This window comes from Anastrepha obliqua, chromosome 4 (assembly GCF_027943255.1).
Source record: "Anastrepha obliqua isolate idAnaObli1 chromosome 4, idAnaObli1_1.0, whole genome shotgun sequence".
Taxonomy (NCBI): Eukaryota; Metazoa; Arthropoda; class Insecta; order Diptera; family Tephritidae; genus Anastrepha; species Anastrepha obliqua.
Window position 1 is genome coordinate 93,796,244 of NC_072895.1, and position 24,877 is coordinate 93,821,120.

At 36.2% G+C, this 24,877-nt stretch overlaps 1 protein-coding gene across 3 annotated transcripts in view; it reads left to right on the forward strand.

Moving 5' to 3' along the window:
* LOC129245699 (uncharacterized) overlaps positions 1–24,877 on the forward strand; it is a 73,546-nt gene that overhangs the window by 28,191 nt on the left and 20,478 nt on the right. For all 3 annotated transcript variants that reach the window (XM_054884041.1, XM_054884039.1, XM_054884040.1), the window contains 2 exons: positions 18,584–19,107; positions 23,516–24,868. In XM_054884041.1, the coding sequence (XP_054740016.1) occupies positions 18,649–19,107; positions 23,516–24,868 (1,812 nt within the window). In that variant the 5' untranslated portion in view covers positions 18,584–18,648. The remainder of the gene's footprint in view (positions 1–18,583; positions 19,108–23,515; positions 24,869–24,877) is intronic.

Genomic DNA, 24,877 nt, shown 5'->3' on the forward strand with positions numbered 1-24,877 from the left:
GCAGATATTTTTTATAAGAAGCTTTTCATGGCAGAAATATACTCGGTGGTTTGCCATTGCCTGCCGAGGGGTGAATGCTATTAGAAAAAATTTTTTTTTTCTTAACTTTGGTGTTTCACCGAGATTCGAACCTACGTTCTCTCTACATTCCGAATGGTAGTCACGCACCAACCCATTCGGCTCCGGCGGCCGCCGGAGTTGATTTACTATGAATTAATTTGCCTTGGCCTAAGCTTACTTGATCTGATTTTTTTCTGACGACTTGATTCGATTTGAATCATTGATTTCCTACGCGTCGACAGGATTTAACCAACCCATTCGGCTCCGGCGGCCGCCGGAGTTGATTTACTATGAATTAATTTGCCTTGGCCTAAGCTTACTTGATCTGATTTTTTTCTGACGACTTGATTCGATTTGAATCATTGATTTCCTACGAGTCGACAGGATTTACAATGCGTGATTTGTCCTGATGGTTTGACTTGAGCTGGTTTGACGTGGTTTCGCATCAGTTGAGTATCTTATATCTTATATGTATATGGTTACCAAGGATGATAGGCTATCAGGTTTGACCAATCTGAAATGGTGAAAAACGAAATTATACGAGTAACTTCGGCTGCCACATCACCGAGGACTCGGCCGCAAAATTCTGCCCGCTCATTTCACACATATTCACACACTCGATCAGTCAGTTGAGACGGCAACGAAGTAATGGGTGTGTTGATTTGTTTTTTCATATATCACCAACACAATTGCAGTTTTTCATAAACAAACGGCCCCGGTCAACTGATTCGTTCAAATTCGCTGAGAGCCGGTTAACAGTCTGATCCTGGTCACACCTCTAAAAATCGTTTCACTATGGCCATCCCCTGTGTGACGTCAGCCAATCAGCTGATTTCTTCAAAAACACTGAGAGCCGGTACACGGTCTGATCTTGGCCACACCCATAAATCGTTTCACCATGTATGGATGCTCTGACTAGAGTTACCTCATTCTATTAAATTTACGCCTTACACAAATTTGCACCTTATTATACCAGAACTAATATAATACTGCATATTTAACAATTTGTGTTCAAATTCTGATTGAAAAGTGTGAAATTTGGTTGAAAATTGGATGAATGTTTAAAATTTTTGTACAAAGTTTGAAACATGAACTTGTGATTTTTGCAATACAACGAAATATATTTCTATAACAAAGTAATCAAATTTTAGTTAAAAAAAAAAAGAAAAAACGTATCCATATGTGGTGACCTTATGTCCACTATGTCGCTCATTTCAAGATCATATTTCAATAATTCAATCAACTAATTTATTTCTTGTTTGAAATGGCATTATTCACAGTACAAAAATGTCTTCTGCCAATCAGTTGCTTTTCTTCTTCAGCTTTAATCTGCGTATCGAAAGTTTTAATATATTGAGCGAAATTTTTCTTTTTGTACGAATCGAAAATTTCCAACCATGCATATGCTTGGTATACGAGTAGACACGGCCCATAGTTTTCCAATTTTTGTGGCCCTCTTTCGATGGATTTCCTTTCGTTACGCTACGGCTATTTTTTCATCAGAAAAATCAATTACAGCACAATATTCAATTAGTTGATGTTGCCGACAAAACTCATTTGTAAGTGGAAATGATTCAGTGCAGCGGAGTGCATGCCCGCACTCCTCACTGGCGCGATCGCCAATCCAACAAACTGGCAAATTGATGTGTTGTTTGTTATTTTTACGCTATTTTGTTTTGTTTTTCAATCTTTATTTTAAATTTTCTCAATTTTCATTATATTTCATCACTCATTATTGCTTTCCATGGTAATCGTTTAATCGTATTTTCAATTACTTTATTTACTCTTTGTATTTCGTTCTACTTATTTCCATTCGTCTTATAAAGACTGTTGTTGCTGTTAATCGTGATCACGCAAGTGAGCGTCGTCGGCAGTGTAAACACGATTCGCTTTGGTTTTGTTGTTTGACCCAGAAACTCTCGAATTCCATAGTCGGTACGAGTTCATCGCATTCAGTTGATTGACTGATATCCAACCACTGACTCACTTCGTATGGTATAACTGTTAGTTTGGCACATTGTGGGGTATGCAATGTGCACTTACACCTAATGACTTTTGCTGGTTCCACAACTGAGTGAGTTTGGAATGAAAGTGGCTTACGTCGATTTGTCGGACCATATTTGGTGTTTTGAAAGAGTTCAAATTGTAAATTTTTAGTCGATGAAATAATTAGAATTGTTATGAACAAATTTGTAAGAGAACACTTTTTTGCTATTGGTGTTTTCGATTTGATTACAAATTTAGCTTGAAAGCAGCAACTAATTTACTCTAATTTAATTGCATGATGTTGCCCATTTGACCAATAATCCCCCTAATATTAGTCTCATTCAGGTAGAAATTTTTGTGTTATCTAAATAACCATATTTTATAACAATAGCGATAACAAAAAAATGTTTTTCTATATGAATTTCTTCATATGCAGAATTATATAATTATTAACGTAAGGCTAAAAGAAACTAACACAGTTAGAGTTTAGTGAACCGAAAACTTTGGAAGAATATGCCACAAGAGAGAAGAGAAATGTGGACTGAACAATGAAAGAGAGGATGAAGACGAGTGAAGCACCGTACCCAACTCCTATCCTAAGCGCAAATTTCAATAACAGTATAAAATTTCGATTTCCACTTTGATGTTGAAATATTAAAAATTTGCTTCAAATAATGATCGCCCCACGGCATGCAACGCAAACCACCAACTGTTTTTCTACAATTTGTGGGCAATAAACATCAAGATGTATAGCACAAGTCCAGAAAGAGGTTTGGTCCAAAACTGGCGGTCTCTTATTTTATTATATGTATATTTGTGCTCATATACAGGGTCCGGCACGCGAAGTGTTTTAATTAAAAATTCCCAAAATATAGTTTGAAAAATTAATTACTTTTATTCAATTTAAAGTAAAAAATGTGTGAAAATAATACAAAATTAAGAATCAATTTACTTTTGCTCGATATGACCACCTTTTGCCTTTACTATGGCCTTGAGGCGGTCCAGAAGCGAATCGCAAGTTGCCCGAATGTGATTTGCAGGTATTTTGGCCTACTCGCGGACCATGACTTTTTTCAGCGCCTCGAGACTGGTGAGTCTTTTAATTCGGACCTGGCTCTCCAAATTGGCTTAAAGAGAATAATCCATCGTTTTATATATATATATAATTGGCGCGTACACCTGTTTTGGGTGTTCCCGAGCTCCTCCTCCTATTTGTAGCATGCGTTTTGATTTTGCTCCACAAATGGAGGGACCTGCAGTTTCAGGCCGACTCCGGCAGATATTTTTTAATATATAAGAAGATTTTCATGGCAGAAATACACTCGGAGGTTTGCCATTGCCTGCCGAGAGGTGAATGCTATTAGAAATTTTTTTTTCTTAACTTTGGTGTTCCACCGAGATTCGAACCTACGTTCTCTTTGTGAATTTCGAATGGTAGTCACGCACCAACCAATTCGGCTACGGCGGCCGCCCATCCATCCATCGGATTCGCGTCTGGTGAATTTTAAGAGCCATTGTGTGGACGTTATGAAGTTCGGAACGTTATTTTTTAGTCAATCTTCTTCAGTCAGTCTTCTGAGTTCTCTTGAAACGTCCATGATCTGCCACTGAAATGTTTGTCTGCCGACGGCTTCAAAGCAACCTTCAGAATACTTTCGCGGTAATATTTCGCATTTACCTTGACGCCAGGCTCGTTGAAAACGATTGAAGAGCGCCCATCTGCGATTACAGCTGCCCAAATCATTACCCAAATTCCCGTATGAATGGTCGGTCAAATAAACCCTATCGTTTTGTGGATTTACGAATTGCTCAATTTGAAAAATTTCCTCGTCAGAAAGCGCAATGTTCGGAAAATTTACCGGCTTTCGCAGTTGCTTCGCTCTCCCAAGTCCGACTTGTTGCTGCTTTGTGAGATCATGCGCCTTTTGGATCTTGTAATGTTTGACTTAGAGATCATTTTTCAGTATGCGGCGGATGCTAGAGTCAGATATTTTCAGTTCTTTCGCCATTTGATGGGCACTTCATCGGTGGTCGGGGATTTCGCTCAAGCCGCTTCTTCACTTTTTGAACTGTTTCACGTGACGTTGCAGTCTTTTGATGACCACCTCCATGACGTTTCGCGATGTTACCAGTATCATTGTAACGAGTAATGGTGCGATACACAAAGTCTTTATTTACTTTAAGGTGCTCGAACTCACGAACAATCGCTGGTTATGGTTTTCCAGCCAAATATAATGCAATCACACTCTAACGTTTGAAATCGATTACCGATTTTCTTTTTTCGCGTTTACTCTCCGCAAAATGCTTTCGTGCGCTTGTAAACAATACTCTGGACCAGGGGTGGGCAAAAGCCGGCCCGCGGGCCGGATCCGGCCCTCTTGCTAATTTTATCCGGCCCGTTGAAAAATTCCGCACATAAATTTTTTTAAACTCTTTTATGAGATTTTGTTGACATCAGCATTATTAGTGTGCGTACTGTATATATAATAGTCTTATCAAAATGGGCGGTCGGCTAACTACACTAGTGTGGACGATGTCGTGAGCTTGAAACAATCCTCGTGTGTTTCACACGGGTCGCTCGCGACGATCGCTCTCAGGGCGGTTTTTTCGTCAAACACAAAGGAGATCGCGCTAGGTTCGAAATGCCTGTGAGTCCGGCATATGCCATAGATGACTAGATGTGAAACTCTTTTTCTCGTGAGAGCGCTGAAAAATGTGCATTTTTTATAACATTTTCCAATATTGCCACACCGGTAGAAACATGAATTGGGTATTTTTGAATCAAAGGTCTGGAATTTTTAGTTTCCACACCACCATTGAAGTTAGTATTTAGTGTGCGGTTGCCCAATAGCCTTATATCACTCGTAAACACCTACATATACTAAAAATAAGCACAATCCGTACGAAATATGTACATAAATAAGCAAAAAATTTAAAAATTTATATGTAAATGAAATTATTTAAAACTGAAATACAAAAGTAATTTAATAGTAATAAAGTTATGAACCCGAAAAACATAAGTTATAATTAAAAACATGACTTAATTATAAAAGAAAAACTACATGATTTTCCTGAATTGCAAAATAGAGCTTGGCTAAACGATTTCTCATTTTTAGTAGATATCGTAAAATATTTGAATGAACTAAATATAAATCTACAAGGGAAAAAACAATTCGCTTTCAATATGCACTCAAACGTCAAAGCATTTATGACAAAACTAAGTTTATTTGCTGAAAACTTTAATAATAAATTATTAAATCATTTCCCCTCATTGCAAGCACGGCGAGAATCATTGAAAAATACAGATTTTTTTGAATATAGTACAATAACACAAGACCTGCATTCTGAATTCCAAAGAAGATTTCAAGATTTCAAAGCTATTGAAAAACCTTTATCATTAATTAGCCAACCTTTCAATTTCGATGTGCAAGAAGCCCCTGTTGAAATTCAACTAGAACTAATTCACTTACAATCAAATATTTTACTAAAAGAAAATTTTCACTCAAACGAATTGAGTGCTTTCTATGGCGCTTTGAATGATGAACATTTCAAAAATTTTTTGAACTATGTTCAAAAATACCTTGTTTTATTTGGTTCGACATATATTTGTGAAAGAACTAAATATCGATCACAAATTACTGACGAAAATCTACACTCGGTATTAAGGATTGCTGCAAGTGATTTGGAACTCAATTTTGAAGAAATAATGTCAGATGAACATTCGAGATTTCACGTTTCGCATTAACTTTAAATATTTATTTTACCGTTTGATGTTTTTCTTTTCTTTTTTGAATTCTATTTACTATTATATTTACGAAATGCAATATAAATGTTAAATTGTAATAACTATGTGTCAATATAAAATAATTTGTATCATCAAGACATAAATAAGTAACAAAATAAAATGTTTCATTGACTGGTTTATCTAATAGGCATTTATTTATAAAAATATTTCTTTAAAAATTATGTGACATATTTTATTCAAATTGAAATGATACTTAGTGTTTTTGTCAAAAAAAAAATTGGCAGGGAAAAAACTCCATCCAAAACATCCGCTTGTGCAAAGCATATGCGGTATAGTCCTCCGGCCCGGGAGACATTTTGAAAATTTCATTTTGGCCCGCGCTTTAAAGTATTTGCCCACCCCTGCTCTGGACTGTCATTTAGCCAACTAACAGACAGCTAATGCCCGTACAACAGCTGTGCGAGAGGGCTGAAGTTGGTTACACTTCGAGTGGCGGACCCCGTACAAGTATGTACGATTGAAACATCAAACGAGAATTTCCAGTGCATCCTTGCATTTCTGATGTCTGTGTGTGTAAATCGGCACTTTCTCTCTTGTCGCTTGGAAACATCGTGGTTTTTGAATCCTCCTAAAGCATTCATCTACTTACCTAACCACCCTGTGTTTCGATGCATTTACGTGTGGCATCTCACATTCTTTGCTTTAATCTGCGCTTTGTTGATTCTATAAATTTGTGTGCTTCAACCGCCAGAAAGCCACCATGAAAGTGGCGAAAGTCACCTTATATTAGTGTGAAAGTTGTTACAACCGTCTAATGAATAGTTTGGCGAACAATTTGGTATTTTAGTTTCCGTGGACTTTTACGTTCTTTTTATGAGATTTTCTCTGAGAAATTCCTAAACAAATGGTTATTTCATCACACTGCAACCGGACATAAACCTTTAACCCCACATCTCCTCTTTCAAACAAATGTGTTTTAACATCTGTCACATTTCTGTTTTGACCTTGTCACGTTTTCTCAAGTTGGCACCTTCGGGTCTTAACATTTCATTATCAAAATGGCATCAAGTAAATCAGTGCCCTGTATTCGCGCATCTAAACGGTCCGGTAAAATGAAAATTGCGTTGGCAAACTACGAGGTGATAGCTGATGTTAAGGCAGTGATAACAGGAAATTTGGTAAGACAGATTTGTTTTAACAGTGAAATTCGCTGCCTCCCCTGACGTTTCTGTTTTAATAGAGTTCTTTGAACATAATTTATGAAAGGTGTAGATGTGGGGAAAGAAAATATCCAACCAATTTAACTATCCATGCTCGCGCTATCCCATTACTATTTGTGCCTCCGTGACTAACATTCAGAGCGGGAAATTTGAGCGCGGTCATACTAACATTAGTTAATCCTGAAACGACTTAACTTATCCGCGTAAAATTCATATAAAATGGTGAACTTCAATGTTGAGGCTTATTTGTGTTTTTACTCCCAACTTGCAGTTCTGTTGGAATTTCATTTATTTATCTCTTCCTTTGAGCTACTTCCATAAATGTGCTGCTCAATTATACACAAGTGCAGATAAACATTTACGATTGCGAAGTCAAGTGCATAAAACATCAAGGTGTACATATATGTATGTATGTATGTATTTATACTGATAAATTAATTGGCAGAAGATTGACTGACAGCGAATCGAAAGCGAGTCGCTGCATTTTTAAAGCACAAAAGCCTCACGAAAAAATTGCTAAAGCAAATCGAGCAATCGCTGGCTCTTTTCGCTATCATGGAGAGCCAAGGAACGAAATGAGAATACAAATTACGGATCCGTATTGAAGTGCACGCGCTCGGCATATACATGAATTTATATATACATACATTTGATAAATATATCTGAATGCCTGCATAAAAAATGTAAACAAAACAAAATTCGCAAAGCAGTCAGCTGTGGCGTGCCTTTGCTGCCGCCATATTGAACTCCTTGAGGTTGTGTGGAAATATTACTTTGCTCAGCTATTTGGCATGATTTGTTGGCAATAACAAATGTGCGATCATGCATTTGTTAATACTTTTCGATTTGTTTTTCGTTAAATGAGGAAACACTCATACATACATATACATACGTATATACAAATTTCTTTGAAAATTGTTAGTTTATGATTTTGCATAACTAATTGAATTAACATGGCCAAGGTCGGACGGAATAGTATTTAGAATACATTCATTTATGGCTAACAATTCGTACATTTAATCTGTATAAATAAAAGAAAGTCATGTTAGTTACACTATTTATACCTAACTCGAGAACGGCTGAACCGATTTGGCTGAAAATTGGTGGAGAGGTTGCTTAGAACCAGGAGACGGACATAGGATATTTTTTATCCCATTCGAACGCGTTTCCGTGAAGTCACTTTAAAATGTGGTATAACAAAAACGCATCTAATATGGAACACCAAAACGCAAATGAGAGCTAAACGTCATTCTGTCTATGGTTAAGTAGAAAATTTGATAATATAAATTTTGTCAGAATGGCTCGACTTCGTGCTTCTCAATCACAAGAGCAAAGCGAGGCAGCCCGTGAAACGGCTCGGTTGGTAATGCGAAATCGTCGAGCGAATAACAGATATCAACAAGTAGATCATTTTCGACGCACAAGAAGAGAATTGTCAACTGCTGATTTGAATCGAGCAGCGTTTCGATATGATTGCAACACTCATTACTGCTTGCATCCTAGCGTTTGCATTGGGCCAATGCACGTTGTTTGCGAGTATTGTGGCGCATTGAAGTTTTTCGGAGAAACGCCCGGAGTGTGCTTTCTTAGTGGAGGAATGAAATTGCCATTATTGACTTTCTTGGAGGCGCAATGATTTTACTGTCTGCCAGTAATTCCAAGATCAACGGCTGCTGACGAAATCATCGAATCTATGGCGCTATGTGAAGAAACTTCAGCTGACAACAAAAATGAGAGTTGCATTACTTAATGACTATCGGTAATGGTCGAGTACCTGTCGACGAATCGAGCGGATTGATTTCATTTTCTCATTGAAAGACGAACTTATCAATAAAGTATTCCCAAACATCATTAATAACTACAAAAATAATGAATGGTTGAGTGAGCGATAATATAATAAAAAAACTAACTTAATAAAATCAAAAATCTGCTTTGTTATTGCCTCTAGGGCGGAACAAAGTTCGCCGGGTCAGCTAGTATTTATATAAAATAAAGTTTGATAAAATGTAATATTTTCCTTATTTCAGACTACACAAATGTCAAGGCATCAAAAAAAAACATAGCAAGAAATCACGAAGCATAAAATTAGCAAACAAACGCAAATTTTACGTCATTCGCAACAATTTAGGTTTTTCTTTTTCAGCAAGCAAATAAAAATGCGTCTAAATAAAAGAAATAAAAAGAAGAAATTTATTAACATTAGTAATATGTTTGACTGCAGTCTGCACACTTTTTGGAGCAATTAAAAAAATGAGCATTGCTAAGAAAAAAAAAAATAATTCTTTGCATGACCTTGGCCGATGATGAGTTGCACAAAAAAATATGTAGAATAAAAATAAATAACAAACGCCAAACAAACAAATGAAAATGAAAATTTTCAATTAATTGAAAATGAGTTCATGCGCTGAATGAGCAAAGGCACTGCAAAGCGCAACGTTTTGTGATATTCTCTATTGCTAGTAGAAAATAAAAACAAATTGCCAAGAGTTTCGCACTGAAATTTCACTGCCATTTCTTGTCGAGCGTCAGTGTTTGCACAACAAATGGGTACGAAACATGAGAGCAATGTAAAAAGCGTGCATGTTTATTTGGCAACAAGGAAAATATCAGTAGAACAAAGTCTTCAAATTTTACTGTTTGTGCTTCAATGCACTAATAACGGTGTAATATTTAAATGGGGCGAATTCCTATTGTACCATGGCTTTTTAGCTTTTAACTGTTATATTTCTTTTTATTCCAATAAAACAAATAATTATCCAATGAGATCAGCCCCAAACGTTACACGATAGTGTCTAAAAAGAAATACCTATACCCTACACCTTTGTGTATCCGCACTAAACATCTGTACATATTTTTTCTGTTTGCTTTTTATTCTGACAACTGCCTCAAACAAAGAATCACGCTTAATAACTTACATATGTACAGTGGCTCAATAAAGAACCCAGACACCCAAGTGATATGGTTTTAAATTGAAAAATATATATTAAAATGCAAATCTAATGCGTTTATGGGTCACATTCATTTACGTTCTTCAAGCGTATTTTTCGAAACTACAAAAAACATAAACAAACTTCAACGTATTCGTACATAGAAAATACAAACATAAAAACTTAGCAAAATACATGACAAAACAGAACTCAGACTTTTATATAAAGTAGAGTTAGACAAATAATAATAATTAAAAAACAATATAATTGATAATTAGCCGGCAAGCATTTATTTTTTATCACAGCATTCAGTCTTCTTGGCATAGATTCGACCAGCTTCTTGTCTATTAAAGGATCTACCCACCCCCATGTTTACCATAACTGTCGGACGTAAGCTTTTTTATTAGCAACTCTTCATTAGCTCTTCTCCACAAATATGATTGTCCGTCTGACATAAATATGTTAATCTTGCTTTTATCTGGAAATAAAAGGTGCCTCCAGAAGAAGTCGAAATCCGTATTCCCATCACGCTTTGCAAATTGCATACTCTTGCGTCGGTTAATCTCGTTGATGAAAGGTTTTTTTCGTGCAACTCTTCAATTATTTTTTAAATTATTCTTTCGCAACACTATACGTATACTTTTGGGGTTTCAGTTAATATTAAGGTTTTGGGCGACTTCTATTGCGAGTTTAGGAACGCTCAAATTTGGATGTTTCTTAATTTGTTGCACTAGTCACCTTTCATATGCATCCGAAAACTGTTATGGTCGTCCCGATTTCTTCTTATTTTGCACGGATTTGGTTTCTTTGAAACATCTCATCACGTTGTACACAGCCGTTCGGGATCTATCCACTATTTCTCCGATTTCCCGAACTGTTTTGCCCTTTCTTTGATGACTAATAATTAAATTTCAGACTGCCATTGTGCTTTGTCCACTTATATGTTTGTTTGGACATTCAACAAAACACGGCTGAAATTTTATTTTATGTTTAATACATTGGGCTCTTTCTTTGCACTGCTCTACCGAGAGCAAATTAATTGTGAGATTCCCCGTTTTAAAGTGCCAAACAATCGCAATAATGTCAGATGTCCGACTTCTTTTTTGACACTAATTTAGCGAATGCTGCATGATACATTTTTTATAACAAGGATGTAATGGATTTGTAAATTATTATTACTTTTTTTAAAATCCCATTTAATGAATACCCAATAGAAAGATATAAAAATATTTAACTTGCATTTCTTCGAAAAATTTCGAATTTGAATCTGCATGCCAAGTATGTCCGAGTTCTTTATTGAGCCACTGTATATATGTATGTATATAATTGGCGCTTACACCCTTTTTGGGTGTTTGGCCGTCTTGCGTTTGCGTCTTGATGTTGTTCCACAAATGGGGACAGATATTTTGTTATGAGGAGCTTTTTCATGGCAGAAATACATTCAGAGGTTTGCCATTACAGGCCGAAGGTCGACCGCTATTAGAAAAAACTTCTTCTTCATTTTGGAGATTCGAAACTATGTACTCCGAATTCCGAATGGAAGTCACGCGCCAACTCATTCGGCTACGGTGGCCGTCGCTTAAGCGGTTATATACAGTTAGAAGGCCGAAAAAGCGAATTTTGCAGAATTTTTTCTGAGAAAACTTTTAAATAATAATAAATAAGCAAACTAAATTTTTTTGACAAAATAGGGGTTTCTCAAAAAAAAACAAAAATCGATTTTTGACCAAAATTTCGACCTTAAATTGGTTATTAAAAAATATATATATCGGGGAGAAAAAATCTTCGATCAATTACTAAAAAATATATTTAAGAAGCTCGTGTTAAAATTTGAGACTAATCGATTCAGCTATTTGCGAGTAATGTTGGTCACCGACTTTGAAAACACCATTTTGAGAAAAACGCACTGCCGCTCCGGCAGCAAGCACTATGAAACGCCTTTTCAAATTTGCGTGTAATTTCGAAAATATCAACCGGAACGATATAAAATTTTCTGTGTATTCTTAAATATTTGCACATTAAGAAAAAAATCTATTTTTTGAAAATTCTAACTGCATATAACCCCTAGAGGATTAAATAGGATAAAATCTCACTATTGTTGTGTTTGGAATAAAAAATCATCAGCTGAGTTATGAGATGTACCTTAGGTTGTAAGTTAGAATCAACTTGGGCGTCAATGCATAACGCAAACGCCTAGTTTTGGTTTGCCCTCTAATGCGCGAAAGCTTTTAAGCCAATCTTTATTGCACCGCAGTTACCCTTTTATGCTGTAAATCATTTCAGGAAAACATCACATAAATTTCTTTGCTTACTTCTATAGTTTCTTGCATTACATTGTCGCCGTTTTCTGTGCTCTTTTCCACATCTCAACTTTTAATTTTCTCAACAAATATTTTTCTGCTCGCCTCATTTGCGTTTTTGCTTGCCATCTTTACTTTGTCGCGATCGTGCTGCCGCGATCATTGTGCCAATTTTTGCTGCGCTCTCTTTTATTTTCCCCCTCCCTCTTCACATTGTCGTTCGAACGCTTGCTTCTTGCTATACCGCATGCGAACTTCGCAAGTTTCTATTTGAATACGCGTACCTACATACAAATGTAGGTATGTAGCACTTGAGCAATCGCGTTTTATGGCAAAGTTTTTGCAAATTATTTGCAATCTCCTACATTCCATTTGCATTGGCGCGTATTTACCAACCATATAAAGCGATAGCAATAAGTGAAATAATATGAAATAAAAACAAAAACAAAACGCATTACCTACCTACATAAAGATATGTATGTACGAGTAGGTATTTAAGCGTCACGTATCGCCTTCATGCGGGTATCTTGTCGATTTTGTGCAAAGAAGAAATGAACTGGAAACGCTATTCACTCGTTCGGCACGATTTGTGTAAGCGCGACAAGTGCGGTGGTTCATGGCTCGACTACCCACCCAACAACAGTTAATTGCTTCATATTTGCGCTGTGTTTAAATTAGTATATACAACACCTTTGTGTGTTTCCAATCTCATTTAGGCCATTTTCAATTCATCAGTTATTTGCGGTTCTTTCGAAAATAAACCGCACATGACTAAGCGTTACTGCCTAAAAGGAGCCAAGCCCATTGCGCATACACCCGCTTTTGCTATATAGCAGTCACTGCAGCTTGGGCGTTGCTCACTCTTTGTTACGTAGTTGTTTTATTAGTAAAAAATATGTAAATATTTCCCTTACTATTAAAATTTTCTCATGCGCTATCAGCAATCTACTACATGCATACATTCGCTAAACACAAATCTTCCCTAGTTTCTTTTTTTAGATTTCCATTCTTTTCACATAACTTGTGACCGGTGGTTGTTTAGCACTTTTTTCCTTAAAATTCAATTTTTTTTTTCACTCCTCCATTTGTTTAGTTTTTGTATCGCCTTTTCTCAACTATTTTTGCCCATTAAGTGGTTGGACTTGCTTTGCGAATTTCGCTTTTTCTAATTGTCAAGGCTGTTGAAATATGACGTATGCACTCTTATGTATTTGTGCACACATTACTCTGGTATTCTATATATGTATATATGTATGTGTTGGTCATAAATCGATATCGCTTATCTGGCATGAAGGGCGCGCTTACTAAATTTCTATTAGAGTATTGGATTTGCAATTTGTTTAATTTGTTGACAAACACCTCCATCCTCGCCTTATCATTCGTCTTTTTTCAAGTGCTTTTTAGTACCATAATCTCTTTATGCTGTACATTTCCGGTTTTCGTCATTATTACATTCATAGATATATTCATATAGATACATATATATCGGCCGCCGTATCCGAATGGGTTGGTGCGTGACTCGAGAATAAAGAAAAAGTTTGTTTAGAGTTCGCCCCTCGGCAGGCAATGGCAAACCTCCGAGTGTATTTCTACTTTGAAAAAGCTCCCCATTAAAAACGGCTTAAATGGTCGCTCCACAAATAGGAGGAGGGGCTCGGTCAAACACCCTTCATCTGCTATATTCGCCGTGACCGAAAGGTTCTTAAATCTTCCACAGCATATTTCTCTTAAGTCAAAAATAAACTTTCCGCACTATTTCATGTCAAACCAAACATGAGCCGGGTGATTTATGTTTATGCTGTAGGAGAGACGATCGTGTTTTTAAGACATAAGCGAAGGCAAGTCATTATCTTTCGTAGGCAACAGTTTAGGGAGGATTGCAATGATTGTGATACGCTTGTTGTTAAGTTCCATGTTGCACATCCATACAGAACTACCGACTTCACGTTGGATCAAATATTTTTTTTGTGTGTCTGGAGATGTGGGTGATCTACATACCTTGTCTATCATGCCAAATGCAACGCGTCCCTGAGATATTCGGTTGCGTATGTCAGTTGTTGATCTGCCGTTTTTTGAAATTGTGAAAAGGCGAGAGGTCTTCGATGCGTTAGAATGGAAAAACTAATAATAATTAAACTTTACTTTAATTTGTATTAGCTTGCATGAGAAAAGATAAATCATCTTCTGAAATCTTATTACAGGATCCGGCACTCGAAGTGTAACCAACTTCAGACCTCTCGCGCAGCTAATGCACGGGCATCAGTTGTCTGTTAGTTGGCTAAATGACAGTCCAGAGTATTGTTTACAAGCGCACGAAAGCATTTTGCCGAAAGTAAACGCGAAAAAAAAAATCAGTAATGGATTTCAAACATAAGAGTGTGATTGCATTATATTTGGCTGGAAAACCACAACCAGCGATTGTTCGTCAGCTCGAGCACCTTAAAGTAAATAAAGACTTTGTGTATCGCACTATTACTCGTTACAATGATACGCCATGGAGGTGGTCATCAAAAGACTGCAACGTCACATGAAATGGTTCAAAAAGTGAAGAAGCGACTTGAGCGAAATCCCCGACCCCCGATGAAGAGCCCATCAAATGGCGAAAGAACTGAAAATATCTGACTGTAGCATCCGCCTCATACTGAAAAATGATCTAAAAGTCAAGCCTTATAAGATCCAAAAGGCGCAACAAATCAAACTTGAGAGAGCGAAGCAGTTGCTTCGCTTGGCCGAAAGCGGTCAATTTTCCGAACATTGTGTTTTCTGATGAGAAATTTTTCAAATTGAGCAATTCGTAAACTCCCAAAACGATAGGGTTTATTTGACCGACCGTTCATACCAGCAGGCAACACCCGCCACAGGTAATGGTTTGGGCCGCCGCAACCGCAGATGGGCGCTCTCTAATCGTGCCTGGCGTCAAGGTAAATGCGAAATATTATCGGGAAAGTATTCTGGAGATTGCTTGGAAGCCGTGCGCAGACAAACATTTCGGTGGTAGACCATGGACGTTTCAATAGAACTCAACACCGTTTCTCAAAGCGTGAGTGAACCAAGAATGGCTAAAAAACCATGTTCCGGACTTCATAACGTCCACACAATGGCTCTCAAATTCACCAGACGCGAATCTAATGGATCTCCGTTCTCGTTGGGCCATTTTGAGAGCAAGGTCCGATCTAAACGGTTTACCAGACTCGAGGAGTTGAAAAGAGCCATTGTCCGCGAGTGGGCCAAAATACCTGCATGTCACATTCGGCAGCTTGTGATTCATTTCTGGACCTTCTCAAGGCCATAGTCAAGGCTCAAGGTAGTCATATCGAGCAAAAGTAAATAGATTCTTAATTTTGTATTATTTTCACACATTTTTTACTTTGAATTTAATAAAAGTAATTCTCCAAACTAAATTTATGAAATTTTTAATTGGTTACACTTCGAGTGCCGGACCCTGTAGTAAAAAGTTATTCAAAAATAAAACAAGTTGGATGATTAATTTTGTGCCACCTTGTATTTATATTCACACATAAAAGTGTAGTTATTTAAAGTTGTTTTTTATGAGGTTATTCGTATCTTTTTACGATTACTTGTTTTTCTTTTTCATGCTTCTTTTTTCCCCGCTATTAAGCTGAAACGATTGCATTGTTTTCAGTGACTGGTGTTGCGTTGCTCTGATGAGTGGGAGAAACCGAAGCTGGGTGGTTGCTTTTAAACATTAGCTCTTGCCGTGCCCTATTACATTGCAAGGTGCTGATTACACTGGTGTATTTGCTAGACTGCCTTCGACGCTTGTGAAGCCTTCTTGTTTTCAGCAAATAGCCTTGAATCACTTTTCATTTGCTTATCGATTTTGGGTTTTAAAGCTTGCAAAAAGAATAATAAAGCATAAAAAAGATTCACGCCAAATAAGTGGCAAATAAGGTGAAAGAGACTGCAAGATCGTGGCCCATGCGACTTGCACATATTTAAGTGGCTCAATGGAGCGAGGAAATAATTAATAAAATGTGTGCGTGTTCGTTTTAGTGATTTTTATTTTATATTATTTTTTTTCGAATAACACAGGCCGACAAAATTTAACCAACATTCAGACCCAGAAACCAGACTATATATTTCCGAAGGTTTATGATGCGCTGAATCCAAATCTGGCCTCAGAATTGCTCTATCAGCTCTGGTTTTCGAGATATCCTAACCTAAAAGTGCAAAAAACCTCATTTTTGCCCATATTTGAGGTTATGTAGCCTTGCAGATGTTTTCTTTCACCAAAATTAAAGGATGGCATCTTTAAATACAATCCTTCTTTTTTCAAATGGCGTTTTGTTTGCTCAAATATCATTTTTTTCGCAGAGATATCGCATTTTGAAATTTTCATGTTTTTTTTTGTATTTTTTGCACTTTTAGGTTAGGATATCTCGAAAACCAGAGCTGATAGAGCAATTCTGAGGCCAGATTTGGATTCAGCGCATCATAAACCTTCGGAAATATATAGTCTGGTTTCTGGGTCTGAATGTTGGTTAAATTTTGTCGGCCTAGTTCCATTAAACACGAAAGATACGATTATCGTAAAAACTCAAACTAATAAATTAATTTTAGTTATCAATCCGAATTTTGCATGGACAGAGAAGCAGATATTAGTTTAAATTATTTCGGATACTTTTCCTTGTAGACTAGTGTAATCACATCGAATTGGGTTCCAGTAAACACGGACGAATGAGTCAAGCAGCAAGCGACGAATGAGTCAAGTCAGAACAGTGAAGTTATTTCGAGTTTCCTACTTGCAAGGATGATAGATTACAAGGTTGGCCATACGAAGCAAAATTGTGGGAGTCATTTCTCAAGTATTCTTACGCTCGCCCAATCAGTCGTTGCTCAGATGGCAACTAAGTAAAATGACCAATGGCTGCGTTGACTTTTTCTTATATCATCAACACAGCCTTAGTTTTGCCGTAAACAAACCGCCGTCGCATCCCCTTTTACGTCAGCGAATCAGCTGATTCCTTCAAAATCGCTGAGAGCCGATTAACGTTGATTAACTAATGTTAGCCACGCCTACCGAATTCTGTTCATCAAGCCTTACTTCCAGTAGTGAAGGGAAAGGCCAGTATAGCTACTATCCATTGACGAAACTACTTCGGCACTTGCAGAATATCGGGCGTTTTGCTTGACCAATCATACGATGAAAAAAAAACACGAGTTACTCGTTACATAAATACCAGCGTTAGGTAATTGGTGAACTGCCCGCTTGCTTCAAAGGCCAAACTTGAGAATTTCGAAAAGTAAGTTCCGATAGTAAGTTTATTTTTCGGAAAGGTGACTCGTATCTCAACTTCCTTAACGTTTGGCATTTTGCTACTTTTCATCTATTGCAAAACGAAAAAAAAAAAAAGATTATTCACCGTCTCACAACTAACCCGCCGCAATTCTTACAAGAATAAAAAAATAGAAAGAAATGATTCGAACGTACACAGATCGATATCGGTGAAAAATTTTTGAAAGCGTGACTCAAAAAATCAATGTGTCGTTAATGACATTTGATTGATATTTTTTTGTGTGGGAGAGTGGCGGTTGCTGTTTAAATGCTCGCCCTTGGTAGTATATAAATCTGGGTAATTTTTGAACGCACGTTTGACAACTATTCCATGAGGAATGAACACTTCCAATGCAAGATTAGTGAGTTGAAATTAACTTAAATTAAATGTTTCTCTTTCTGAAGACTATTCAATCGAAATTCTTTGAAAAAAAGGTTGAAGATATCTTTCTTAAATAAACTTTTCGGTAAATAGGCTGTAAAGTAAAAAAAATTAATATCACCATTATTCGGAAAATCAGTTGTCTTGCCAAGTCTAACCGCACTATAAGAAGCTCTTCTTATGCGTACGTCCAGTACTGCAAGAAGTGCTCGTGAAGTTTCTGTGTAACCTCTTTTTCGAGAGTCCGGACTGTCTAGGTATGGTCTCGTGGGACGAGATTGCACAGAAGTTCGGGATAGTTCAACTGCAGGTTAGGGTATGACTGCTAAAAGGGTACTTTTTTTTTAATATTAAAATGGGTCTTTATGGCATCCAGGTGATCTTTTTGTATGCGTGTATTTTAATTTTTTCTCTTAATTGTGTTGTATACCTACTAAGAAATGAAGAACTGGCACAAACGAAATTTTCATTTAATTCACACTCATCTCTACACTCTCGTCACTGACGGCTTATATTATCTTAGCATTTTTAGCAAACCACCACAGTCCATGAAAAAAAAATGTATTTTAATTACAATCAATTAACATTTGCCTCACACACACATGCATACATACATACCTATCTATTTATGAATTAAAAATATCGAATTTATTTTTTTGCTTTTCAGCATTTTTTGGCAGCGTCCAGCAACGCTTTTGAACGCTTCGCGATTCATAAACAAAGAACGGCAACATGTCCGCAGCAGTCGCAACCTCGCAAACGACAACAAGAACAAAAACTGTAAACAATGCACCGTCACCTACAAGGAATAACAACAATAATATAGTCAAAACAACAGCAAAAGTTTCAACCTCTAATGTCGATACGACGAACAAAGCCAGCAAAGGCAACAATAACAATAATAACAACAGTAACAATAAAAGCAACACTACTAATAACACCAGCGGCACCGGTGGTGGCAACGACAATAACGAAAGTAACAACAGCAAACAGCAACGTCTCAAGTATATTGCGAATGTAGTGCGCGCCCTAGTGACGTCACGTAAGCCGCCGTGCAAGTTGCGCGAAGTATTACGCGAGTATCCGGAAATCGAAGGCGAACCATTGAATTTTCGTAAGCTCGGCTATCCATCGGCCAGGGATCTGCTAAAGGCGACAGGCGAATTCAATTTTATGCAATATGGCGAAGAGGTGAGTGGAGAGTGTGAAATTTATGTAATTTAATTTCCTAGATAGCAAATGAAAAACTAGAAACTCATGAAACTGAGATTTTTGTGCCTTTATTAGCGAGTTTTTTGTGTAATTTTGATGTTTCTAACTTCCGGGAACTTACTGCCAAAACGCCGCACGTAAACCACTTCATTACCGGAGCAGTGCAATAGGAACTAAATAGGAAACGGGAAGAAGAAGAAAATTTTAAATTCTTTTCATTCGAGAATTTCACCTTGTGTACATTGATTTTCAACTTAAACGAAACTTTTCGAACAACTGCATGTTCAAAATAATTCCAATTATAAATGTTGACTATTTGAAGATTTTGGTTAAAAAAAAAATAAATAAATAATAATAGGAAATTAGAAGATAACGCACCGGAATTTATTAAGTTTAAAAAATAAAAATTACAACTGAAAACTTCAAAATTCATGTTTCATAGTTTGTAAAAGTTGTGTATTTGTGTAGTTATTTTTTGTATCGAGTTTTTTTTTAAGAAAAGTTATTAAGGTTAGTAAAAATATAAAGAAGGAACATTTTTAATGTTATTTTGTTTAATTTTTTTATTTGATTTTTTTTAACAGCAGTTATTAAGATTAGTAAAAATGTTAATGAGAAACAGTTTTATTGTCGTTTGCTTTTTTGAAATTTTTTTAAACAGAAGTTATTAAAATTGGTAAAAATATTAACAAGGAAAAGTTTTAATGCTTTTTGTTTGTTTTTAAGGCTTGATGTAATAAGAAACATTTTAAATGTTGTTTTTTTTTTGGAAACTTTTTTTTAACAGAAGTTATTAAGATTAGGAAAAATATTAAGAAGAACATTTTTAATATTTTTTTTCTTTGAAAATTGTTTTTTATTTAAAAAAATTTTTTTAACAAAAGTTATTCAGATTAGTAAAAATATTAATAAGAAACAGTTTTAATATTTTTTTGTTTTGAATTTCTTTTTTAACAGAAGTTATTAAGAATAGTAAAAATATTAATTATTTTTTTGAAAATTTTTTTTTAACACAAGTTATTAAGATTAGTAAAAAATATTAACAAAAAACATTTTTAATGATTTTAATTTTTTTTTTTAATTTTTTTTTTAGCGAAGGTTATAAAGATTAGTAAAAATATTAAGAAGGAATATTTTTAATGATTTTCATTTTTTGAAATTTTTTGTTTAACAGAAGTTATTAAGACTAGTAAAAATGTGAAGAAAAAACATTTTTAATGTTATTTTCTTTTAATTTTTTTTTAACAGAAGTTATTAAGATTAGTAAAGATAGTAACAAGGAAGTTTTTGTTATTAAAATTTGTTGTGGGTTTTTAGATAAAGAATATTTTAAATTTTCATTGCACATTTGTTTTTGTTTTTCTAAGAATTATAGGTTAGTTTGTAAGGTTAGAATTTTGTTGTTGTTGCTTTTATAAGGATTTTAGCAGGCGTTATTGTGGTTTGCAAGTTAGGTTTTAGACGATGAGCAACCTTATTTTTTTTTTTAAATGGCGACGATAGATTAGGGTTTTTAGGTCAGCTTTTAAAGGGTGGTCTAGAGCTCGAAAATTTAAGGTATTTTCACGAATTTTTTTTTTTTTTAATAAAAAAATGAAAAACGATATTTAAATTTTTTAGGCTTTTTTTTAACTTCTTTTACATACAAAAATGAAAACAATTTTTGTTTTTTATTTTAATAATTTAAAAAGTGGTGCTGAAGTTGACCCTCAAACCCGCAAAATTGGACTTGGACAGTGTTGCCCCTTTTGGCTCTTCTATTTATCTGAAACACAAAAAGCAATGAATTATTAATCAGTAAGGCTGCAGCTATGGCGCGGTTTTGAATTTGACGCTCTAAAATCGCTTTTTTCAGTTTTTAAATAAAAAAATATATAAATTATTGAAATAATAATATGATTCTAGTACGGGCGATAGTAAATGTTGTGAGCAACATATTACAATTTCAGACGCTTGCGGTTGAATAGTGTTTTTTTTTTTTATTTTTTAACAAAACCAGACTGAAAAAAGACGTTTCGAGATAAATCAGTTTAAAGTTTGAGGCAAAGGAGTGATAATATTGAAAATTTCGGCATGAAAATTTCAGAGTATATTCTTAAGATACTATACTTTCGAAATATCGAAAAAACAAAAAAATCGATTTTTTGAAATTTATAGGACGCCGGGGAGTCCCCTTAAACGATGAACAATTAAACATTTTATTTTTTTATGAAAGTAGAATTTATTAATATTTATATGTTAAGTTTTAGATTGTGAATATTTCTTTGTATTATAATATATTTTTTTATAATATTTGCGAATTTTTGTAATTTAAATAGTTAATAAACATAAACTAGCTCAGTTAAAGGGTTTTTAAAAAAATAGTTTGTTTATTTTCGCATTTTTCGTTTGTGAGATCAAGGCCGGTTTAACAATAAACAAAAAATTAAATTATTGCCATTATTTATTTGTCGATATTTCGACCTCAATTATTAGTCGTTTTCTAATCTAGTTCGTGTTGGTTGTCCTTTTTTATCTCTTAAACTTAAAATCCTCTGTGTATCTGTGTTTACTTTGTATGGAAAACAATAACAGTTGTATATGCCCTTATGGATGGATAAACTCTCGCTTTAGTATGTTATATGTTGATGATCTTCCGGATGATTTTTTCCCGCTTGTTCACTCTTCTCGGGATTATAGGGCCTCGACAAGACATTTGTCTTGCGTTGGTTACAATAATCTATTTGATTTCTCACAGGTAATTAGAATGCCGCTACCAGTCCTAAACTTAGGAACAACGCCTTCTTACTGCTTGGAGCGCCATCTGTGTTTTACAGTTTTCTGCCAGAAGGATCGCACAGATGGTTGAGCAGTTCGCTAAATTTGGTGTGTCTGCGCTATTACCGCGGTTGCCCGCTCCAGATGATTAATCCAGTTAAAAAACATTCAGCTTATGTTATAAAGTAACTTTTTTTCCAAAAAATCGTTTTCTTTAAATACTAAGTACGCCCAAATCGAGTATACTCAATAAAGCATCGTGTGTTTTTTAAGAATTTGAGAACTTATAAACTAAACAGAAATATTGTTGAAATTAACTGTTTTTTATTGCAATCTAGTAGATAATTTCATAACATTTATTTTTTGAATATGATATCCGGAATATGTCCGCCGCAGCTACGAGTTACATGGTTCAGTTTTTGACTACTTTTTCTAGTAAATCTGAATTATAAATAAAAATGAAATGAAATGAAAATAAATTCAATTCTTGGACGAGCTGTATTTTATAGGCACGTAAACCAAGAACCTTCGATAAAAGTTTTCACGTAGTCGAAGGACAAAGGCCAACAAGTTGAGATTGATGACAAATAGAAATTTCGTCATTTTCTTCAACACCTCACTCGATGAACTTGCACGAACAGATTTTTTTTTTTTTTTTTCACCGTAAATTTCCACAATTTCGAAGCGTTGTTCTGCCGTTAAACGATTCATGATGACTTGCAAAATGACATGTAAACAGTTTGGCATTCTCAGCCGTCCAAGCGTATTTATCGATATCGTTAGTTCTCATAGAGCTAAAAAAATACTAATAATATTCTTTTTTCGTCCAAGATGAAAACCAACTTTTTAATCGCAAGCAACTTCCACTGCATTCTATTTTTGCGGACAATTCGTTCACTTTTTTTTCTAACTTCATTCTTCTTGTATACTAATTTACTCACCCTGTGCCTTTTGTTCTCCGTCACATAGTCGAAATTCAAGTCTTATTGTCTCTTTAAAATTGTTTGCTCTGCTCATCTGCTTTTTGCTACACGCTTTTGTGGCAGTGCATCCCCAAGACGCAGCCAGTTTGTCTGTGCCGTTTCTTTCGAAAGTTTTCTAAAAATATACAGTTCTAGTGCAACGAACTTTGGCCCCTGAAGAGTGTAGAATATTTACATAATAAATACAAACCTCATATGGATGTATAAACATATGTACATAAAATATTTATTTGCCTAAAATTGAAGTGCTTAAATATCACGAAAAGTTAAGTATTTTTCACCGCCAACTATTCATGCAAAGTTATTATATATTTAAATAAAAAAAAAAAACATTCAAACAGCTGTCAGTGGCGGCTATTTAAGGTCAGTTACAAAACAAGAGCAAATGTGCTCGAAAATGTTAAGTTCAAAAGCATTGTAAAAATATTTGTCGAATTACTGCATAGTGTGAGTGAAAGAGAGCTTTTATTTTGTTGTTTTATTTTATACATTACTGCAATTGATCACTTTCGATGATCAACATTTGAATAACCTCTCTGAGTATGGTTTTGATTTTCCTTTTCAAATAGTTTTTCCTCTCCATTACATTCGCATCGTTTTCTCATTCTAATTTAAATTCTCGCTCTTTCTCCCTTCATTTGCTACAGACATACATAAATGCCATACCTAGCCAAAAATCAGCGCACATCTCGTCGATGGTGAAACAGCAGAAGGCGAGCAAATCGACACGGATTACAGTGGCACCACAAGTGAGACAACCGAAACGCTCCGATCAGAGTTGGAATAAGAGCAGCTACTCATCAAACGTCTTCCAGCGCTTGCCGGCGACGGGTCAGCAGCAGCAGCAGCAGCGTTGGCGTAGTAACGTGAACACTGCCGCAACGGGGGCTGGTGATCGCAACAATAACAATTCGCAGCAGCAAAACAATAATAATCGCAATAGCACAGGGGTTGCCGGACAGCAACAGCAACAACAGAAAGAGAAAACGCAACAGCAAAAGCAAACACAATCGCAACCAAAAACACAGCAACAACCACAACAGCAGGCACCAAAGTCACCACAGAAGACTCAGCAACAACCACAAAAATCTCAGCAGCAACAGCAAAAACAACAAACGCAACAGCAGCAGCAGCCTGCTTTGCAGCGTCAGAAGTCAGTCGGCTCAACGAATAAATCTAGCGGCGGTAGCGAAAAGAAAGATCTGCGCGAAATGTTGAATGCGAAGTCGGCGCAACAGCAAGCCAATGGCGGCATAGCCAACAACGGCAATCAGGTGCCTACCTCAACAGATCTGCGCGAACGCTTGAATGCTAAGAGGCAACAACAACAACAACAACAGCAGCAGCAACATCAACCACAGCAGCAAAAACAGTCATCTGCAGCCGAGCAGCAGAAATCATCGCCGCGTCCGATTTTGGGGCAGAATAACAATTCGGCGATTGCCATTGCTTCGACATTGATATTGGCGCAGCGCGAACAAAAGTTGCAGGAGCAGCATCAACAGCAACGCGCACAGCTGTTGGCGGCGCAACAATTACGTCAGCAGCAGCAACAGCTAATACAAAAAAATTTGCTGCATCAACAACAATTACAAATGCAGGCGCAACAGCAGCTGCAGGCACAACAGCAATTGCAAGCGCAACAAGAACAACAACAACAATCGCAGCCGCGGCCATTGATGAGCATTAGCGTTGCGAAGCCTGGTGTGGGCGTTGGTTCAGTGCAGGATCGCTTGCGCATAGGTATTAATAATAATAACAACCACAATGGAAATAGTTATGCGGCGTCGACAAATGGCAGCAACACGCCAGAAACGTCACCAGCGCTGTCATCTACCGGCTCTGACAAGCTGCTGACGACCAGTCCATTTGCTGCTTCGGCGGCAATGCAGCAGCTGCAGCAACAACAACAACCGCAATTTCATAAACAGCGTTACATCGTCAAGCAGCAGCAGCAGCAACAACAACAGCAGCAGCAGTTTGGTGAAGCTAACGGCCAGGTAAATGGC